The sequence below is a fragment of the Opisthocomus hoazin genome, chromosome 1 (assembly GCF_030867145.1).
Source record: "Opisthocomus hoazin isolate bOpiHoa1 chromosome 1, bOpiHoa1.hap1, whole genome shotgun sequence".
NCBI classification, from domain to species: domain Eukaryota; kingdom Metazoa; phylum Chordata; class Aves; order Opisthocomiformes; family Opisthocomidae; genus Opisthocomus; species Opisthocomus hoazin.
In genome coordinates this window covers 144,754,347-144,775,382 of record NC_134414.1, presented here as the reverse complement: position 1 = coordinate 144,775,382, position 21,036 = coordinate 144,754,347, and the positions used below count along the sequence as shown (strand labels likewise).

At 42.4% G+C, this 21,036-nt stretch overlaps 1 protein-coding gene across 2 annotated transcripts in view; it reads left to right on the top strand.

Annotated features, from left to right (window-relative positions):
- Nucleotides 1-21,036, top strand: part of PDE3A (phosphodiesterase 3A) — a 270,081-nt gene that overhangs the window by 204,699 nt on the left and 44,346 nt on the right. For both annotated transcript variants that reach the window (XM_075440114.1, XM_075440122.1), the window contains 3 exons: nucleotides 12,792-13,052; nucleotides 15,897-16,051; nucleotides 20,448-20,563. In XM_075440114.1, coding sequence (XP_075296229.1) covers nucleotides 12,792-13,052; nucleotides 15,897-16,051; nucleotides 20,448-20,563 — 532 coding nt within the window. The remainder of the gene's footprint in view (nucleotides 1-12,791; nucleotides 13,053-15,896; nucleotides 16,052-20,447; nucleotides 20,564-21,036) is intronic.

Sequence of the window (21,036 nt, the reverse complement as noted above, 5' to 3'; positions counted from 1 at the left end):
GTTATGGGTCAGTCCCATTTAAGTCAACAACGAGTCTCTGGCTGCGAGACATGCTAAGCCTCTGCAGAAGTCTGATGCAGCAAAAAAATGCAAACGTGGGCACCAGGCTGTTCTGCAGGACAAGAAGGCATAACCTTTTTGAAAAAACTGGGTAGCTTGCTTTCAGCGTTTTCAAAGTAAAGATGTCAGTTTTGCAAAGTTGGCATGCCTTCTTGTTCCTGTCTTTTAATAAAAATGCTTTAAAATTGCTGAAGCCAAGCCAAAACAAGCCCTTTCAGTTGCCAGAAATTCCAAACCCAATAATTTTTTTGTCAGGGTACGAAATGTTTTTGGTGTTTGCCTGAAGTTGTCAATACAGTGGGAACTGTTGAGCTGCCTAGTTGGAAGTGCTATTTCTTGTTTGGGAGGACACGGCTGTTCTCTGTGTAAGAGAGCTCTGTGGCGAATTTGTGTGATTAGAAGTGAAGTGTCATCAGCAAATAGCTCCATACTATGACCGATGATTAATAGGATTCCTCCTGAGTTAAAATACCAAGGGTTTGTACTGATGTGTCTTCTGAAGTGGTTGATTGTCAGTATTAAAAGAGAGATTGGTAAGTTGATACTGCTTTTCTGTGCTGTCTTTTAAAAATTAGAGCAGCCTTTTAACCCGTCTGCCAGGAAATGTGAACTTCTGTATGGTTTTAATGCACCATTTCCAGCTGTTTTGAAACTGGCCCTCACTGCGTTCTCTTCCTTACTTTCAGCTTGTCAGTACATCTTCTCCAAACTCTGGTCCTGCCTTTCTCCATACATTCCCATACTCCTTCATGATTCTGTACATTTCCATGTGTCTGCGTACTTCACTGTGCTTTTCTTGGCTTCCAGGACCAGTCAAGCCCTGTGCTGACAGTGAGAATGCCTGGTGGTGGCTGGGCTGTGCGCTGGACCTCTCTTCTGACGCCGGCGGGCTTCACCTCTCGGGAGCTGGTGCCGGGGCTGTACGTGGCATGCCAGCAGCTGGGCAGTGTAGGGCACTCTGTGCGTTGTTGACCCTCTTGGCAGAGCTCGTCTGGTCTGTAATCAGTCATTTTGCTGTTGAAGAAATGATAAGTTCACTTGTTTAGATACCTGCATATGCATGCATCCAGGCAGAGGTACCTTCTTACTTGTCTGAAAAGTCATAACTTTCAGTGCTGCAGGTGACTTGCCCATCGCACAGTGCTGCTTATTTTGCACTAATCCTGTGGTCACGTAGCACTTCATGGTTATTTTATCGCAGCACTGCCACGACACGTGTTTCTTAATTGTCGGCAGAGGTAGCAGTAGCACCTTGGGCCTGCAGCTTTCCAAGGCAGAGTGTCAGTACCCATGCTGGGTCTGCTGTGTCAGATGGTTGGAGTGCTGAGAAAGAAGTGATGATTTAAGTGGGCTGCATTCACTCATTCTCTTTTAAGTGCAATTTCGGTGTTTCTCTTGTGACAGTACTAGTGACAGAGTTTCAGTGGGTCATCTTGTCCCTCCAAATTCAGCCTACCTACTCCGTTTGGTAGTAGTAAGGGCTTCTGTTGCACTCACTGGTACGTCATCACTCATTTCTTACTGGAGCAGATTCAGATGAACCGCCAAAGTTCAACTTCACAAGGGGATTTAACTTTTTAAAAAAACACGTGTAGCCGACAGTTGATTTTTTTCTTTTCCTAATGCCTACATCCAAGCAGAAAATGTAAGTCACCGTAGAAACAGAAATCATTGTCTAGCTGGGTTGCCAGCATAAGCACCACTGCTTCATGATCTGTGTCTGTTTTTTGGTCTCTATGGTTCTGTTGCCTGTTGTAAATGAGAAGCCGATGCTGTTAAATTTAGACGTGAATTTGAATCCAAGCTTACCAAAAACACAGAAGCGTTTGGCCCTCATGAAAAATTGCAGACCCTGAGCCAGAGGGTCCAAGTTCAGTATGGTGAGATATTAGTGATGCAGAAGTACAGGTTCGATCAATCTCTAATTAGAATTGAGAAGCAGCCAGCATATCATAATTAGGGTTATTGTATGCTTTTTTTTTCTTCTTCTAAAATGCAAGTCAAGAACTGCTCACAACCTAAAAGCCACAAGGTGAAAGTAGGACTTCTCTTAGATTAAAACTGTGCACAGGACAAATCAGTCACCACCTTTATGACAGAAATTAGTGATTGTTGATGTTGCTTAAAAGCCCTAGAGCCTTTAGCGTCTGGTTCATAGATTATAGGCCAGAATAGCAGTGGCTGAAAATGGCCATCTTATGCAGGAATTGACCTGTTGTGGTGATCAGCTGTATACCTTATGTCTCAGCAGGCAAATATTTTTTCACGTTTATGACAACAAAGGCAAAATAAGCCTATAATATAAACTAACCTAGTGTGTCTAGGATGAAATAGGTTAGAAGCAGTCCTCGGGGCTTGCCAGTCTGTCAGCTTATATCTGTGCTAAGTGAAAAAAATCATTTTAATATCATAGAAGACATGTAGAGGACAGTGTTTTCTTTTTCTGGTACGCAAATTACTGTTTCTCTCTGTTCTGATCTTCACTGAAGTGTCTGCCTACAAGTAATCTAGGAGAGGTGGGGGATTTTCCTATATAGTGCATCTTTCGTGTGCCTTGGCTTTAGATGTTGAAGTAGCTTGTACTTTAGAGAAATTGCAGCTCTGCAGCACTGATGATGAAGGATTTGGGGGCTGCAAGTCCCTAAGGCTACAGTTGCTTTTCTTGAATGAGTCATAATAGAAGAATCCAAAGCCAAGTCTTAGAGAAAAATGATTAATTCTTTTCACAGAGGAGTTCATTAGTGATAGAAAGTCATGAGAAAGAGGAGGAGGCATCTGCAACACTGGATGGTTATTAACTGGCATTAGTGTGAGTGCTTTAAATCAGGAGAGCTAAAAGAATGCAAACCACAAGGTCTGATGAAGAAGAAAAAAGCGTTGAAATTTGACAAATGTGATTGTGGTGAGGAAATCGCTTGACCTACCTGAGCACAGGATTTATCCTTTTCAAAAGGTGCAGAATATGTCTGCCTACCTTTAGCTTCAGTGGAAGCATGTTCTAAAAAATGGGCCTCTAAATATCGTTAGTGTTCTTGGTCGCCTGGAGAGTTTCATGCGATCCTCCTGCTCCTGTTGCTGTGGCATGTGCAATACATGGCCCAAGATATACGTCTGGCTCCTGCTGTCATTTCCAAATCGCTGTAGTAATTTCGATAAGAACAGACTGAACTTTAAAGGTACTGTATCTGCAGCTTCACTGATGACTATTTCCTAATTTCCAATTTTCTTTTTGTTATGGTTTCCAACACTTAGTGAACAGTTCTTAAAACCTCACCGAGTCTGTTTTTTTCAGTTTATTCCCTTGATGGCAACTGCTTTTTAGTATTTAAAAATACATTTGTCACACTCTGCAGCAATTCTTTATTCCTCCCCCCCCGTCTTTTGTCTTAATTTAGAGGCTGCGTTTATTTGCATTATGTTTTTAATAATACTTAGTAATGCTCTTCTGCTTAATACTGTTAAACAGTCGTTCACGAAGGACTGGAGTGGATGTGAATCTCTAGATAATTTTCATATGTATTTCTGCAATTTACTGCTAATTGTGATGTTGCTTCTCAAGTTACATCCCAAAAATCTGAGATATTTAGAAAGGGAGAAAATATGGCAGTATATGGCTCCCTTGGCTTTGTTCTAATGTAAGTGAGACTGTCAAGCTGAAAATGTGGGAGGATTAGTTAGTACGCAGGAGGCAGAGTGGTGATTATTGCTTTCAATGGATCTTTTTTTAACCCATGCTGTGTATTTGGCTCCTCTATTTTAGTTCACTGTAGATTAAAATAGCTTCCCATGCTAAGCAGGCAGTTGGAGTATCAGAGCTGTAAACTCAAATGGGCAAGATCACCAGGTATTAATAAATGGCTGTGTGTGCACCCAGCATCCTGCTCCTGCTGGGTCCCAACTGGTGTTACTGCATCTCAAGTTGAGACTGAAGACAGTTGTCACTGTTTTCTTCACATGAATGCAAACTATCAGCTTCAAGCTACCAATTTGTGACCATCTGATGTACAATTGACGAACAATAAGACAATTGAGGACAGTCTCTGAAGTACAGAATTGTTTTCCTCAGTCTGTGTTATTCAAAGCAGATTTGAGCCCCGTTTAGAATTTAATTTTTCCCATCTGCTGTGTTTTAAAGAAAAGTAATTATTTTTAGAGTTCTGAGTTTAGTTGGAGCGGTGTCTACTTTTTAAATAATAAACCCTGACTGTGTGTGACCATCTCTGTGATCTCTTCTGCATCGTCAGGTGGTTCTTCAGGATAGGGTAGTTGTGATAGTTGAAGGTTTTTAGGCAGCCGAATCGCAGAGGAAGTCCCTTGGAATGGGGTGACTGAGTCCCCAGGGCTCTGCTGAAGACATCAGCATCAGAATTTCCACAAGGTTTCCAAGCTGCCACCAGCGGCTCTTAGCCAGGAAGTTCACCCCGTGCTCTCGCCGCCTTCCTGGAGCTGCTTTCCTTGGATCCTCCTTGCAGGATGCCTTACGCAGAAGCTCACCAAAACCCTCCAAGTATCTTCATTTGAATTGGGATTTCCCCAGGAGCCCAAGGCAGAGCGCGTGCATGGCTGGTTCCAGCTTGCCCCTCGCCGTTCTCATGTGCCGCAGAGTAGTGGTGGTGGTGGTGGTGCTACCCACAGCATGTGCTCTGGGCAACAGCCCTCTGCCCCTTTCCCTTCGCTTGCTGGGGTTTTCCAGCAGCAGTGGACATACTTGTGCTCTACTCTGGCAAGAGGAGATGTGGAAAATAAGGCGCTAATTTATGTCAGTACCAATGGAGTTAGTTAATTGGAGGTCCTTTCTGTCAGATATAAATGGTGGAAAATTCTGTTGCATTTAGTTATGTCGAGTACTTGCATCCACATGGGTGCAGACGTTCCTAGTCTGTAGGTCTTTAATCTTACTAAATCTAATCATCCCACTCACTGAGATGATTACTGCATCTATCTTTTCATTGTTCTTGCTTGCTTAGAATAATAGAATCATAGAATAGTTCGGGTTGGAAGGGACTTTTAAAGGCCATCTAGTTCAACCCCCCTGCAATGAACAGGGACATCTTCGACTAGACCAGGCTGCTCAGAGCCCTGTCCAACCTGGCCTTGAATGTTTCCAGGCATGGGGCATCTACAACTTCTCTGGGCAGTTCCAGTGTTTCACCACCCTCATTGGAACAAATTTCTTCCTTATATCCTGTCTGAATCTACCCTGTTGTCCTATTGCTACAGGCCCTGCTAAAAACCTTGTCCCCATCTTTCTTGTAACTGCCCTTTAAGTACTGGAAGGCCACCATAAGATCTCCCTGCAGCCTTCGCTTTTGCAATCTGAACAACCCCACCTCTTTCAGCTTTTTGTCATAGGAGAGGTGGTCCATCCCCTGATCATTTTTGATGCCCTCCTCTGGACCCGCTCCAGCAGTTTCATGTCTTTGCCAACAGCCCCAAAGAGATTTTCTTCTGGTGCATGTTACAAATCTGGGAAAGCTTGCTAGATGACCTGAAAGCAAGAACTGAGTGTTTCCCTTGAAAGTTACCAATGCCACCAAAACTGTTTAGGACTAAAAAGTATTCTCTGTTTCTCTCTCTGTATATATGTATTTTTTTTTTTTAATTCATAATGCTTATCTGTGAAAACCTTGAAGCTATGCTTTCTTGAGGGCATGTTGGTTTGTGTACGGAGTGTGTTATGCAAAAGAATTTCCTACATGCTTTTTTTTTTATTTAAATATAGATGTCTTTGCTAAAGCTGTGAGACAGACTTCCCTTTGAGCAGCTGTGGCCCATACAGGGAGATGCTCACCCACGGCTGGGCACTGAGGAGAGGAGCAATCATCGTGGTGTTGTCAGTGCTAACGATTATGATGACATCATCACTCAGCAAAAGGGAAGAATAATTGAGGTGTAAGACTGAGGTGCAGACTGACGGTGCAGTTTGGATGAGATGTGATCCTTTGCCCTTTGGGGTACTGAGCAGAGTGCCAAGGCCCCGTGGGCAGCATGTGGAGGTGTTTGCGCTTGGGGCATCCAGCATCCTCAGGTGGTTTGGTGGCTGGCTTCTGGCAACCCACAGAGCTCGTGCAAAAATCTAGCCTGGGTTTTGTTTTTCCCAGGGGCTAGATAAATCCGGACTTATCAAGGAAAGCAAAAGGCCTTATGCACCTTCAATGCCTGCTGCAGATTAAGTGGTATCCATTTACGAAGAATTTTTAGCATGGATAAAACACTCCAGCAGTGTTCTTGTAAATGTCTGAACAATTTTTCTCAAACGCTGAAATAAATCTTCCCAGACAAATACCTGGCAGTATATGTTTCAGTCTGAGCTCTTTGGCTGACAAAGCTGTCACGAACAGAGAGGTCCTGTAGTGGAGGCAGTTTAGTCAGCTGTGGCTATGAGCTTTGCGAATCATGTCACCTAAGGTAGAGGCGCAGGATGTGGCGATGGTGACTGCAGCCCCAGACAAACTGTGCTACAAACGGTGATGCATTGCACGGGTCTTATAAGAAGGAAAAAAAAAAAAGTATTTCCTTCTCAAACCAGTGCCTCTTTCTTAAAGGTTCCACATTCAATATTTGCAAAGTTTGTGATCACTCTGAATAGATTAAATGTTAGAGCCATTTAAGAATGGCGTTGGTTTTATCCTGGTTTTCTAAAGACAGCAGGCTTACGTGATCACGCTGTCGGACAGTTTCCAGCAAATGTGGCAAATGGGAGGAAGCATTAGAGATGATTATGTTCCTAGAAATTTTATGACAACTTACGATGGGGTACCAGAGGAACGTCCAGATCAGTGGCCTTGCTTGGGTGGTAGACGACTGGCGGTTTAACACATGTGAGATGACGGGGAGCGCCTGGTGTAAGCCTGCTCACCAGCATGCCCATAGCCCTGGGCACGGCTGCCTCCTGCTCACTGTGTGGCCACAGGGCTGTTGCTGAGGACAGGGGCCGCTGCAACACAGTGAGTACTGAGGGGACACAAAATAGAACTCTTCAGTGAGCTCCATTTCATTAGATCCTCTGTTTGGAGAACTGCTTTCAAAATTTTCCTCTGGCTGCGCTGGGGTCCTTGGATGCTGGCACTGTGCTGGCGAGTGCTCGGGCTATGGACACACTGTGTGTGGCAGTCGTGACACTGCCAGAGAGCAGTGGAAACGCTCTGCTTCGTTAAGGGGGAGAAAAGATGGTCACAAATCTCCTGTTCGCTCGCCAGAGAAGAAGAAACCTGAAATCTTGTGTTAGTACAAAAGAGGTGTAAAATAAAAATAAGAAGTCTGGGTAAGACTCCAGTTTTGCAGCTTGAGATACAAAAAACTGAAATGTCACAGAATTGTACGCTCGCGTTTCTTTGCTCCTTAGTCATTCAGTGAAAGGTGGAGTAGTTCAGTCTCTGGCGCCTTTAAAATGATTCATTATTTCCATAGAAGCCAATTCATGTTTATCCTTCAGATTGCTCTGTGGACATTAAAATAATGGAGAATTATATTTGCTTTTAATTTTGTTTCCAGACAGCTTGGCCTGAGCGTTCATGATGTGACTTGGAAACTATATCAAATTGTGATTTATTGTTGCTCGTAATTGTGTGAAGATTGAAGATATGCTGGATGCTGCTTTTTTTCCTTTTTTTCCTTCTCGCCTTCTCCCTTCTTTCACTTGCAGAGTGTTCTGGAGTGTAACGTGGTGAAAGGCCAGCATCTCTGCCTTCAGTGCTTTTGCTTGTACAAGCCACAGCAAACGAAGATTTTATTTTTTCCCTAACATGAGACTATGTGAAATGAATCATGGTTTGTGTTTGATAACTGTTTTTTTTCTTTCTTCTATTTTTTTATTATGCTGAAATTTTGACTGGTTTTGTGTTGTTAAGTTAGTCGTCCTATCTGGTAGGGTGGAGAGAAAGCAGTATTTTTTAGTTAAACCGGATGAGTTCAGTGTTATGAGAATCATATGCAAAACACCAAGGGGCAAGGGAGACACTTTTATTTGCAGTAAGGCATCTGTTAAATATAAGGATGTCAGATTCCTCCCAGGTGGATAAACTGTTTCTTAATCAGAAACAATTCATAAACTAAATTTATATATCAGGTCTTATGGATAAAGGAATTTGTTATTCCTATTTTCCTAAATTTATTTTTCCTACCCAGTTTTATCTGCTTTTTCCCCTAGTGAGTAAAAAGTTATTCTTAGATTTTTATGCATAATTTAATTTAATAGAAGAAAACAAACGGGATTTTGTGAAACTTACTATAAAAGCCTACAGAAGATTATGCAAATTTTTAAAGTTTTTTTTCCTGGCCATGTTACAGAATCCAAAACAAACTATTCAAACCTAAAAATTCTGAGTGATCATTAAAATTTATCAGAATATTGTTTTCATACTGCATTTAAGAGCGTTCCTGGAAGGTAAGTTTCCTGCCCTGACAAAAATTGTCTCCAGGACATGCTACTTCTGATCTGGTCCTGCAGTTGCAGCAGCATGTCGGCTTCTTGGTACAAGAAAGTTTTCTTGCAAATTCCCAGTAAGCCCCTACCTGTGCAAACTTAGACGATTGCACAGTTGGTGCTGTGAACTATGCGTGTCTGTCCCTGGGCTGTAGTGCATCCCACTCTGATCTGGCCGTCTTGTTTTTCATAGGAATTCTTTAGGGGAAAACCCTTTCTTTTATTTCAGTACCTTGAAAGAAGCCCCCAAACATGCAGCAAGTGCATTTGGGCCCAGTTAGGAATTTCAGGTGGTACCACAGCTGAAATCACCCACCTGGGTGCCAGTTTAAAAAAAAAGTGGGGGGGAGAAAGCGCAAAACCAGCATTGTAAGGAATGTATTTGTTTCTTACCTGAGTTATCAATGTGTGTGTTTAGTCGATCTGGTTTTGCTTTTGATTCCAGCCTATTTGCTTTTGCATTCTCATGCCCTACAGCATTTCAGTTTTAGTCACTGCATGACATTGCTGAAATCAGAGTTGGAATGAAGTCACAAAGTGAACAGTGAGCCAATCTTCTCCAGAATTCTTGGGAGGAAACTTCATTCACAATTATTGGCACAGATTGATAAATGAATACTGACCACTATGAAATTAAATTCACCTTAGCTTAGCTCTTTGGTTTGGTTTGGTTTGTTGTATTGAGTTAGTTGTTAGTGTTGATTGCAAACATGTTATTCATGTCTCTGTTCCCAAGTATCTGGCCTTTGAGTTTTGATGAGTAAAGTGGTTTGGAAAGAATCCAGATCGGTTCATGCAGAGGCTATGCACGTTAGTTGAAAACTACTTACAAAGTCTGAGCGTGGATTTCATATGCACTTTTACCCTCAAAAAAGACTCCGTGTGTGTATATGTGTGCACGTGGGTGTGTGTATGCATCTATGCAATTACATCAATCTAAAATTTTCAGCGATTTACTGTCTGGCATAAATCTTTATATTGTTTCACATCGTCATATATATTTTGAAAAATTTCCAGGTTTCCTTGTCCTTTAGGGAAACATGTTTTCCTTTGCTTTCTGGGTAATGGATTGCAAAGCATGCACAGATCTCTACTGTTTTCACAGAATCACAGAATGGTAGGGGTTGGAAGGGACCTCTGTGGGTCATCTAGTCCAACCCTCCTGCCGAAGCAGGGTCACCTACAGTAGGTTGTAGAGGACCTTGTCCAGGCGGGTCTTGAATATCTCCAGAGAAGGAGACAAAATAAAATATTTTTAAATGTTTTCATGCATTCAGTTTGTAACTTTTTAGAAAATAGTAGTTTAAATGCCTGTAATTTCATCTAATCAGACTAGTCTGATAGTACTCTAAATTCATCCTGAGATAGATGAAATATTCAAACTGCTTGAACAAGAAACTGTTTTCCTGTATACAAGCGCTGTGCAATTAAATTACAACATATAAGCTGTATCAATTTACGATGTGCTGTTAATGTACTGAAATCAGTGGATTACAGCCGTGTTTACCCTCTGCTGCTTCTTTCTTCGAGAGGAATTTAAGCTTGGTCTGTTCTCCTTTTACATATGCTCTTGTTCTAAGGATTCTAAGCATTTTGACTAGTTCAAAAAATATTGTAAATAGAATAAATATAAGTGCTGTTTAAAGCAGCTCAGAGAGGATGAGGTGGCATCATCAGCGTTGCCAAGATCTGAAGACTTTCCCAGGTACAAGGCACGCTTCCAAAGAAAGAACCGCTTCGTTTCCACTGATCTGTTCTGGTGGGGCGCGGGCTGCCACAGTGTTGCTGTGGCAGAAATACACCGTGCAGAGAAGGACTCTCCCTCTCCCCACTCGGTACTAATCATGGAGAACAATGCTGGCTGCTTTGCAAAATATTAGCACTGCTGTACAAAATCTGGGCCTCTGCTTATGGCCCGCTGAGTCAGACTTGTTTACTTCATGAAGTATTAATCTCTGTCTCTGACTGGCAGTCAACAACTCCAGGCTTGATAGAATTTCAAACTGTGGATTAGGCAGTTTTGCTGAAAATACGAGGCTTCTATCGCACTTTGAATGATGTATTCTGCCTCTCTCCCCTTTGGTCAATTTTTCAGGGCTGAGGTTAAGGTAGATAATTAATTCCTCCCATCCCAAGCCTTGTCTTTTAATTTAAGAATTTTCTTTAGCATCTGCCAGAATCTTCTGCATGCACTCCTGAGAGGTTAAGCAATGAAAGAGCCATTAAATTAATTTCAGCCATTAATTTTTTTCCATAGGGTGAACTAGCACTTCAATGTATCAAGCAGTTTCTTGTTTCTTTTAATTGGTGTCGTGGCAAAGGAAAGAAATGTGGGAACAAGGGGCTGCTTTTCTGGTTGTGTGAGAGGATGGTGGGTGAGGAGGCCTGTCTTCTGCGGCTTACCTCTCAGCAAGAAGTAGCACAGGAGGCATGGGTGTGGATCCTGTGTTAGGAAGAAGTAGAACATGAGGAGTGGATTAGCGGAGTGAAATAGCTGTTGCCAAGGGCCTGATGTCCACACTGCACAACTGGGAAGATAGCGGGGAGAGGTTTAGCTATGCTTAGCTAGTATATCACTTTCCTCAGAAACACTTTGCTGTTGCTTGTAGAGCCTTTTGTGAGAATGCGGCAGTGTCAGGCTCTGTTACGCTGTCTTTGGTGTGTTGTGAGGTTCATGAATGCTGCCACGGGTGAGCCGCTCCTGGCTGAGGCTCTGATCACTCTCTGGCTGAGCAGTCTGCCCAATGGTCCGTGCTATGTACTTGCCACTCCAAGAAACTCGTATGCTGTTTTCACAGGCATAGCTTCCCCATTTGGAAAAACATGTATCTTAGATTTTTCTAAGAAACACATGAAAACAAATTGATACAAAATCTCCTGGAATGGCGTCTCTGGCAAACCGCACGTACACCTGCTGAAAAGTCCCCAAGGGTAGCAGCAGGATTGGGCTTATGTGTCAGAAAGACAGCAAAGGAAAAATGGTTGGTCATGGAGTGTCTGGAATTAGCAATTCCGTGCAGAATTCATGGTGATTTATAGTGCACTAGCTAGTGAGGCTGAAATGTCACTGCTGCATTGAAAGTTCATGTGCCTCCTGCCTTTCTAGTTGTTCTGCTTCTATGTGCATCCAGTCTCACTGTTCTTCCAGTAGATTTTAAAGATCTTCAGTCTTTTGCAATTACATCATATAGCTGTCAATTCACAGACTTGACAACTTTCCTGCTTTTGGCAATAGTCTGATTCTTTTAGTGGCAATAAATTGCCCTACTGGGTTTCAAGATAGGTGTTAGCTGGAGCTGCTGAAAGTCAGGAAGTTCTGGAGAAACTCAAAGATGCATTTATGGATCAATGCTCTTGCGCATGCGCTGGAAGCCCAGTGCTACAGCTGTGTTTGGTTACCTGTGTGTGTGATGGACGGACTACGCGTGTGAAGACAGTTTGCCGGCGCCACAGCCGGTTTGCAGTGCATCATTTACAGATCAGTTATATACATATACTGGGTAGGGTATGTAAGAGTTGCCAGTGATATGAGCTGCTCCTTGGTATTATTTCTGCTTATGCATCACTTTAGTTAATAATTATTCCTAAATGACATATGTAAAGTAGGTATATATTTCAAACCCAAGAGAAGGTAAGGACCACATGAACTGGTTGTGCAAGTGTGTAGAGTAACTATTCTCATCACTTCTGTCTGAATAAAACAATTGTTGGAAAATCCGCTTTTTACTCCATTTCAATTTTGGTATAGTTGCCCAATACGCATTTGCTTGGAGAAGAATGTTGTTACCACCATATCAGAATGCTGTATTTTACTAGTGTGGAAATATTTTTAAAATCTCAGTATATGCTTGGGATTAATTTTGTTCATCGAGGCATAAGCATTGAACATTAGTTGCTCTAGATGCCTCTGTATTTAGTAGAAAGGCATCTCTTGAGAGAGATTCCTCCCATCCTAAGCTACGTCTCCAAAATTATTTGTGCAAATAGCCTCTGGCCATTGACTCTGTCTCTGTAGGGAGCCTAAACAATTCATTCAGATGGGCTAAGTCAGCTGCAGATGGTGAAAGCTAGGAAATCAGATATGAAGAAATTCCAGACTCTTTGTGGGCTGTGAGCATTATGCCTGATGATCTATCTATTCAACATGATTCTCCTTATTTACAGAATTAGTTCATGTTTTGATTTTTCCACTCTGTGGGTAACTGCTTTAACAAAAGTTGCGGAGAGAGTTCACCACAGCTTTAGATACTGCTCAGCAGATTGTTCACTTCTATTGTCTTACATGTATTATTTTTGTCTTCTTTAGTCTTCTGGTACCAGTATCACAGTGGATATCGCTGTCATGGGAGAAGCACATGGGCTCATCACAGACCTTCTGGCAGATCCTTCGCTGCCCCCCAATGTGTGTACTTCGCTGAGAACAGTGAGCAACCTGCTTAATACGCAGTTAACCTTCCAGGCCATCCACAAGCCAAGGGTAAACCCTTTGATGTCCTTCAGTGAGAACTACACTTGCTCCGACTCAGAGGAATGTCCGGAGAAAGGAGAGAAACTAGCTATTCCCAAGGTGAGTACTGGACCCTGTCTGTCGTCTTGTAACTTGGCTCCCCCTAAAAGGACAGCTCTGGACGAGTGGGAGATGTCATTGGGCTTTTTGCTTGTGATGAACATCTTATGCACTATTCATACTCTACTGTAAAAGGACAGCAAAGTAGGCTGTTGGTTTCACAGCAGGACAATTCCTCTGTATCCTTCAACTCAAGGCAGGATCAGGCATCTTTAGAAAATGATGTTCGACACAGGGTAGTTCCCATAGTTGGTGTGCATATTTCCTCGCAGGTGTTGGTTGGAGCTGAAGAGAGAAGAAATGATGGGGAGTAGAGCAAGCAAAAGCCTTTCAGCATCCAGACTCAAGGCTGCCCCATTACTTCTCACACAGAAATTTCCCTCCCACTCAAAAGATTTGAGCCACTGTGGGGTGACTATCCTAGTCAAGGAGAAGTGGAGAATTAAGTAGTAATATGAGGACACTTTTTGCCCACTTTGAAGACTGGAATTTGAAATTCTGTATGAATTTCAGTCTCCTCTTCCTTCACTTAGCTAGAGGTGTGAAACCTATAGAAGTCAATGAAAAGGTCTCTACTGATGACTTCCGGGTGCTCTGGATCAAGTTTAAAATATTGTATACCAAACAAACTAACAAACAAAACCACAATACTTGGCATGACAAACGTTGTCATGAGAAATAGTCTTTAGAAGAAAAAGAAGGCTGAACAAAAAAAAAAAAAAAGCATATTACTGCCTTGACAGATGGCTTTATGAATGCTCAGGAATCTGGCAGGAAATAACCAGTGTTAACCACCCACATTTAGTAAGTGAACAACTAGAAAGAATGCATCAGCTTTAAAGTAGTTTGAGTTGTAGGTTCATTGCTAATTAGCTGTCCTGCAAGGCTTCCATTTCACTTTTGAAACTAAACCAAAATACTTCTGTACTTCCATCTCCCTTGTAAAATTAGATATAGGCAGACTGCATTGCACAGGCGAATGCTTGTAACAGTTCAGATGGCACAGCCGGCGTTTGTTCCAGCATTTCCCGGCATCTGAATTGCAACACTTGTGATTCTTTTTTTAATATGTTTTGGTGTGGTGATAATTATTACCCTATTTGCCTGTGTAGCAGCTGTATATATGAAATGGATGTTCACAGGTTTTTCAGCACATTTTCCAGTTTATTTTAGCGTACGTGTCTGAAATGGCTGTACTCTAGGCTCTAAGGGGAAAAGTTACATGGAAGAACACTGCCATCACACGAGCAAACACAGTGAACAGATACCAATTTGCTGTTGCATGATACCTAGTGAGGAGGAGATAAATGAAGGATGAAGAAATGAGTTAATGCTACAGAGAACTAATCTGACTGAAGAATTCACTGACCTAAATGTATTATGGTTCATAAAGCTAATAGTTTGCAGTCCTTTCTTTAAGTGTCTAAATATAGATTTGGGATCTTTACTTTAAGGATCTGACACTGAGCATTTTGGGTAAGGAGATAGTATGTTAACGTATTTGTCTATAAGTTTCAGCTTTAGAACCGCAAGTGTCTTCCATCTCATGTCTCTTAACCCTCTGGCAAAGTCAAAGCTCTCCATCACAGAGACATATTTATTTTAGTTCTTCACTATAAACACTTCATGAGAACTACAAGAGAAACATCTTCAAAAATTATAGCATCTGCAGCAGTGAATCTGGATCCGCAGACTCACTGTCATCATCCTTTATTATCTGCGCCTTCAAAGATTCAGAAAAACAATGCGAGTCCTGCTAGTGGAGAAAAGGAAGAGTCAGGTGAAAGAAGAATGCAGGGTGGTCAAGAAAAATCTGCTGTAAACAGTGGTGCTTTCTCTCAGCATTTCAGGAGACGACATACCCCAGTGCATGAAAGCTTTATTTCAGTGGGTGATCTTTGGATTGGGTAGATATAGCAGCAAAAATGTTGGAGCTCCCTTCCCTTGTTTTTCTTACACCATTTCTTGCCTTGAATGTCTGATTCTGAACATTCATGACAGTTACAGAATAGTTGAGTTTGAAAGTGTATCTGGAAATGGTCCAGTCCAATCTGGAGATCATCTGGTCCAGTCCCTCAGCTCAAGCACGTTGAGCCTGGAGCAGTTTTCTGTAGGCTCAACTTAGAGCAGGTTGCTCAGGAGGATGTGCAGTTGGGTTGTAGGTATCTCCGTGAATGTAGACTCCACAGCCTCTCTGGGCAACCTCTTTCAGTGTTCAGTCATCCTCACAGTAAAAAATATTTTCTTACATTGAAGTGGAATTTCTTGTATGTCAATTTGTGCCCCATTGCCTCTTGTCCTATCACTGGACACCACTGGAAAGAACCTGGCTCTGTTTTCTTTACACCCTCACTTCAGGTATTTATATACATTGGTGAGATCTCCCCCTGAGCCTTCTCTTCTCCAGGCTGAGCAATCCCAGCTCTCTCAGCCTTTCCTTTCATGATAGATGCTCCAATCCCTCAGTCACCTTTGTGGCTGTGATGACTTGTTTAAGTGCCTTTGGCCCCGTCATATAAGACTAAAATTTTTAAAGAGCACAATTGACATTGGCTGACTCCAGTGAGACCTCCAAGTGTTGAACATCTGTGGCTATGGGGCTGTGGATATATACGTTTTTTTAAACTTGAAATAGTGGGGATGGCCCAGATCTTCCAAGCCTTTAAAGCACCAGCTGTGTTGATTTGAATAGAAGGTAGGCACCATAATACCTGCAAGAATCCAGATTTAAGTTACCTCACTAGGTGTTGTCAGGCAGAATTAATCAAATAGAAATGTTTTTCTTCTGTGTATTTAAAGTTTTTGTAAATCTATATAAACTCTAAGGAACTGATTTCTCTCTAGCGCTTACGGAGAAGTTTGCCTCCAGGAGTGCTGAGACGAGTGTCCTCAACTTGGACCACAACAACATCAGCCACAGGACTGCCTACGCTGGAGCCAGCTCCAGTGAGAAGGGATCGCAGTGCCAGCATCAAACCTCATGAATCATCTTCATCCAGGTTGGAAATTACTTCCTCTCTTTCAAGTCTCTCTGGGCAAATTTCTTTGGTTCTGTGTGATGATGTCCCTCCGTTAAAAATGTTGAAACGAAAAATGCGTTAGAACTGCTTCTTTATGTTTCTCTAAATTGGGTTGCCAAAGAAGTGGAATACCCCATTTTAGTCAGATTATGCCAAAACTATTTCTATTATTGGGAAGCAAAATGAAAAAAAAGCAAATCTATTTATGGTGGCAAAGTGCAGAATTGCACAATAAAATTAGAAACAAGGCAAGATGTCTGGTTAAAGCCTTTTTGATATGCAGCAGTTTCCTCCATGTGTATTGCCCAGCCAAGAAAAAAATTCTAACAAGTAACACAGCTGCTGAACATCACTTCTAAGAACACACTTAGCAACATGGTCCTGTTGTTAAACCAGTTCATAAAGCAATTCATACTCTAGACGCTAATTTCCAGAACACAAACCCTGATTTTAATTGGACCCTCCTAAAATGCACAATTTTGTGGTTTTCTGACCATAGAAATGGAGTATCATCAGACAGTACAGCACTGTACATGCCCTACATCCCATATACGCACTTAATTTCAGAATGTAAGAAGTGCTTAGGGCTCCCTGAATGAATTCGTGCAAATGCAGTACCAGCAATAGATGGTAGATAAAAACCATTGAGTTAGATAAATCAAAAAGTGATTTAGTGTAGAAAAGAAAGTACATTTGTTACCATCGGAAAAAAAAAAGGTATCATCTACAAGTAAAATTGCAAAGGATGATTTGCTAGTAGAGATTGAAAGCAAAGCTGAAAATGAAATGGGTAGTGTAAAGTTTTCTTGCAGGATGGTTGATGTTCTTTCCCTAATTTTAAGCACTGCAGTGGAACACTCCTTTCCTGTTGACTGCAGAGTTTAGCTTCTGGGATTCAAGATTTTAACTGTCTCATCTAGTTAAAAGGCTTTTCCTAATTTGCCCAATGAAGCAAATACACACACCTATTTTGTTGGGGTGCAGACTGAGTGCCCACTTCTATTGATGGTGTGTTTATTTACTCACTCATTTAAGATGCCCTGCATTTTCAAGGGGTCTGTAAGCAGGTGCTGGTACTGGAAGAGTCACAACTACATAGTGATAATTAATAAAGCCTTTTGGCAAAATCACTGGAGGAATTGTATGTTATTTGTCTGTCTTGCCTGGAAAGAGTTCTGGATTCAATCATGACACATACACTTTAAGGTTATGTTCATGTAGTGCACGGTAGAAACGGAGCACTAGATGTCCAAAGAGGTTTGCATAGGCTGATGTACCCACCTACTCCTTTTTGTGCCCAAACCAAAATTTAGTTCCAGATTCCTAAAGCACATCCCTGAATGTCTTTCAGAGTTATCCAGAAGCACACTAGTTCTCACTGTTCTGAAGAGAAGGGTTTTTGCCTCATGGCTGTAGTTCCTCATGACTGACTGTGTCAGTTAGGTATTCCCTGCTCACTCTTACCCATTCTCTTTTTCTCAGGGCCTGATCCCTGAGCCAGTATCACAAAATACACAGTCCTCCTGTGAAACAGAGAGGGAGAAGTTGTGTCCACTCAGCTGCTTACAGCCAGCAGGTGACTGGTGTAGGGCATTTGCAGAGGACTACCCTAAGAAAGGTGCTTCTCTGCCTGAGGGCGTTCAGACCTAGATACCTTGTATTTTGGGACTTTGGTGCTACCAGATAGCTGGAGGTGAGCTGCACTTAACCCTCTGCAAGGGCTGCGGCAGACGATCCAGCAGCAGGCAGTGAAGGAAGAAGTTGAATGGCTGTGAGTCCTGTGGGAAGGGTGCTCGTCTGTGAGAAGAGAGGCTTGGGTCCCAGGCGCTGTTAATTATGTTATGTTGCATAGTTATTTCAACAGGATTTGCTCCTTTCTGACTCCATCAATATTTTTCTTTTCTAGTCAGAAAGGAGCAGAGCTTTCGAAAGGGCAGAGGGCAGTCATTCGTGCAGCCAGGTAGTTATGGTGCCATCTTGTGAGAATGAAGTTCAGGTCAACTCCGCGCCTCAGCAGGGGCTGTCATCTTGGAGCTGGTGGGTGAGGAGAGAGCGTGGAGACACTCTTTGCTGCAGGGAGAGGGAGAGCAGAACAAAGGCACCAAATTCAGGAAGAGAACTTAGGGCTGTGATTTCAGAAGACTTGCGTGTTTTTCTGCAATTCAAAATTTGGTGCTGGTAGTGGAGAATAAAACAGGACCTGAGAAGGCCCAATATCCCCAGTGTTTGTTGGATTGCTTGGGCGCATACAGCCCCAGAGAGCTCCTTTGGTCAGCACTTCTTCCAGAGACATGAACCTCTCCCGTAGAGGAGGGTCGTGCAGGGCACCCAGGTGCTCAAGGCAGCCTGCAGAGTACAGTGATTGTCTGGTGTGAGAAAAATACGTGGTTAGCCAAAGTTCCCTTGGTGAGGAGTCCCGTGTATCTCAGTAAAAGTAAATACAAAGAAGCTATAACCAAGTGAAAATGTTCTGCAGTCACCGGCCTGTGGTTCCCAGGGCGCATTTGATTTATGCTGTTGATCTCAGACTCTCATGTAGTATGTAAGCATCCTAAGATGGGAATCAGAGGGAGAAGGAGAGCAATTAAATATTATTGTTGGTCCTTTTCTACGGTTGTTATATAACTCTGCATGATGAGCCAACTAAGCAGGCTATCAATTCTTCCTACGTTTAATGTCGCCAATTGTATAATTATAGTTCTGTCAAGCCTCCCAGTCTACTGTTTGCACTCCTTATTTTACAGTAGGAGAAACAATGTGTATTCCAGAAAGGGGAAAAATTAATCCTATAAGTCTAGCTTTAAAAAATTTTGGCAGACCAATACAGATTTGCTTTCAAGGAAAAGAATTTTGAACTGAAGAAAAAAAAATCTTGATTATCCGCCACTTCCCTTGTACCAAATTCAAGCACGCCACAGGTCACAGAGAAAGGAACATTTCATGGCTTGAAGGGTAGGAGAGGGGAATGACACTGGAGTTGTCCAGTGGCAGATTCTGCAGTTGCTGAATCTGCAATTTGCTCCTCATAGTCTGGGACATCGTGGCTAGATTTCTGTAGTCACGTGTTTGCAAAAATCACCCTTAAATCTCTGTTTAAGATCAGTAATCCTATATTCTTCCATCTCCGTGTGTCACTAAACTGGTAAGACGTGGTCCTTTTATAACTTCAAATAGTTTGGGAAAAATAATAGAGCTTCCACATTCCTTCCCTCGGTCACTTCTATACCCAGTGGTTCTCCCTTAGCAATTCAAAGGATGTGGTCTGAGGTTATTTGGTTTGGTTTGGTTTTTCTTTGTAGTTTGTTATATTCTTCCTGTCAATTAAAAAACAAAACCACAAAACAAACAAAAAAACACAGTTGGTGGGGGGGGGGTGTCAAATTTTTTTTTTTTGAAGTTCAGCTTGGACTAGGCTGTTTCAAAAGGCTATCTTCTGCCTTGTATGTCATCTCATCACCTGGTTATGAGGAGAAATGTGGAGCCTGAGAGGCCTAGCAGATCTGTCCAGAGAAGTCGTAGGCCTCATGATACGCGCCAAGCAGCAAGCAACTGACATTTGATGTGTGTCATTCGAGAAAGCACTGATAAATACCGTTCTCCTGCTTTACAGAAGTATCTGGCCTCTTCTGGTACACAGTGATAGCCTGAAGGCTGAAAGCACGCACCCATCCTGTTGTAGGGGACCAGCATTTGTTCCACACACACATGGGCACATGCACCCCGTTTGCCTTCAGTGAGTTTCTCTTGGATCAGTGGTCAGTGTCGTCAGGGTCTGTCAGTAGGATTTTTTTTGAGATGCATTATGCTTTTGGAATGGCTGAAGCATGAAGTGCTCTCGCCCGGAGAAGAGGCACACCACTAGCCACAGCAACGCGGGGCTCTTCCAAGCCTCCTCCAGCCTCCTGAGGAGCAACTCCCATGCCCGAAGGGTTACTGGGTATCTGCCTCAGCGGTTTCGGAAGAGGAGTCAAGGAGACTGATTTTTAATTTACACTGAGAACTTCTGGCACTTCTGGCTCTTGTAAGGAGGCGTTAAAAGAGACTATAAATTTAACTTATGTCAAGTCAACTTTTAAGCCTCTTTGTACTGTCAGAACAATATAACGAAGAGATCTTTGTATATATGAAGTGAATAGGCCTCAGCACTGAAGGAAGTCCAGTTTTGGAGTGTCTGCATTGTACATGTTTTTGCTGAATACAACACTGAGCACCTCACAAATAGCAGTTCAGCCAGCAGATAGATACTGTTTTCCTCATCGTATTTTGTGCTATCTCAATATCGCATACTTTTTGCTGTGGCTCATAACTTCTTATGATCTGCCTTTGAAGCTTTTTACAGTGTCAAACGATGCTTGTTTGCGCTCTGGTTTTGCAGCACTGATTCCTGGAACAGCTCAATTCTGATGACAATCACGAAGAGCAGGTCCTTCTCCACCTCCTATGCCATGTCTTCTACCAACCACCTGAATGCCAAAAGGCAGAGCCGGCAAGGTGAGTGGGCATCCATGGCTCTGTCAGGCTCACTTAGCTACTCTCCCGTGACTAGCACGTGCAGCTGCTTTTGATCTTTGTCCAATCTGTGTCTTTTCATAATTTTCCATCAATGTAAGTGTAGTTATTTCCTTTATTAAAAAAAAAAAAAGCAGTGGCTTAAAGTAGTATAGCTCATACTGATTCCATAGTGAATGTTTTGCCTTTTATGATTTATAGAGGTTAGTCATGACATGATGCAGCAAGTGTGGTACTAAATTGTGTTGTGATTTATATCCATGTAATTCCCTTGACTACAACAGGGCTAAGAACAGAGTGTTTTCTCTCGCATTTGTTAGATGAACTGTCTGTGTATATTTCCTGACTGAAATTTCCTGAAGCACAACCTACAAAATGCTATGTGGAGCTGTAGGCAGCAACTGACCCGTCTTATGAAAACATAGCCAAGACAAAGCCGTTGCAACTCAGAGGTC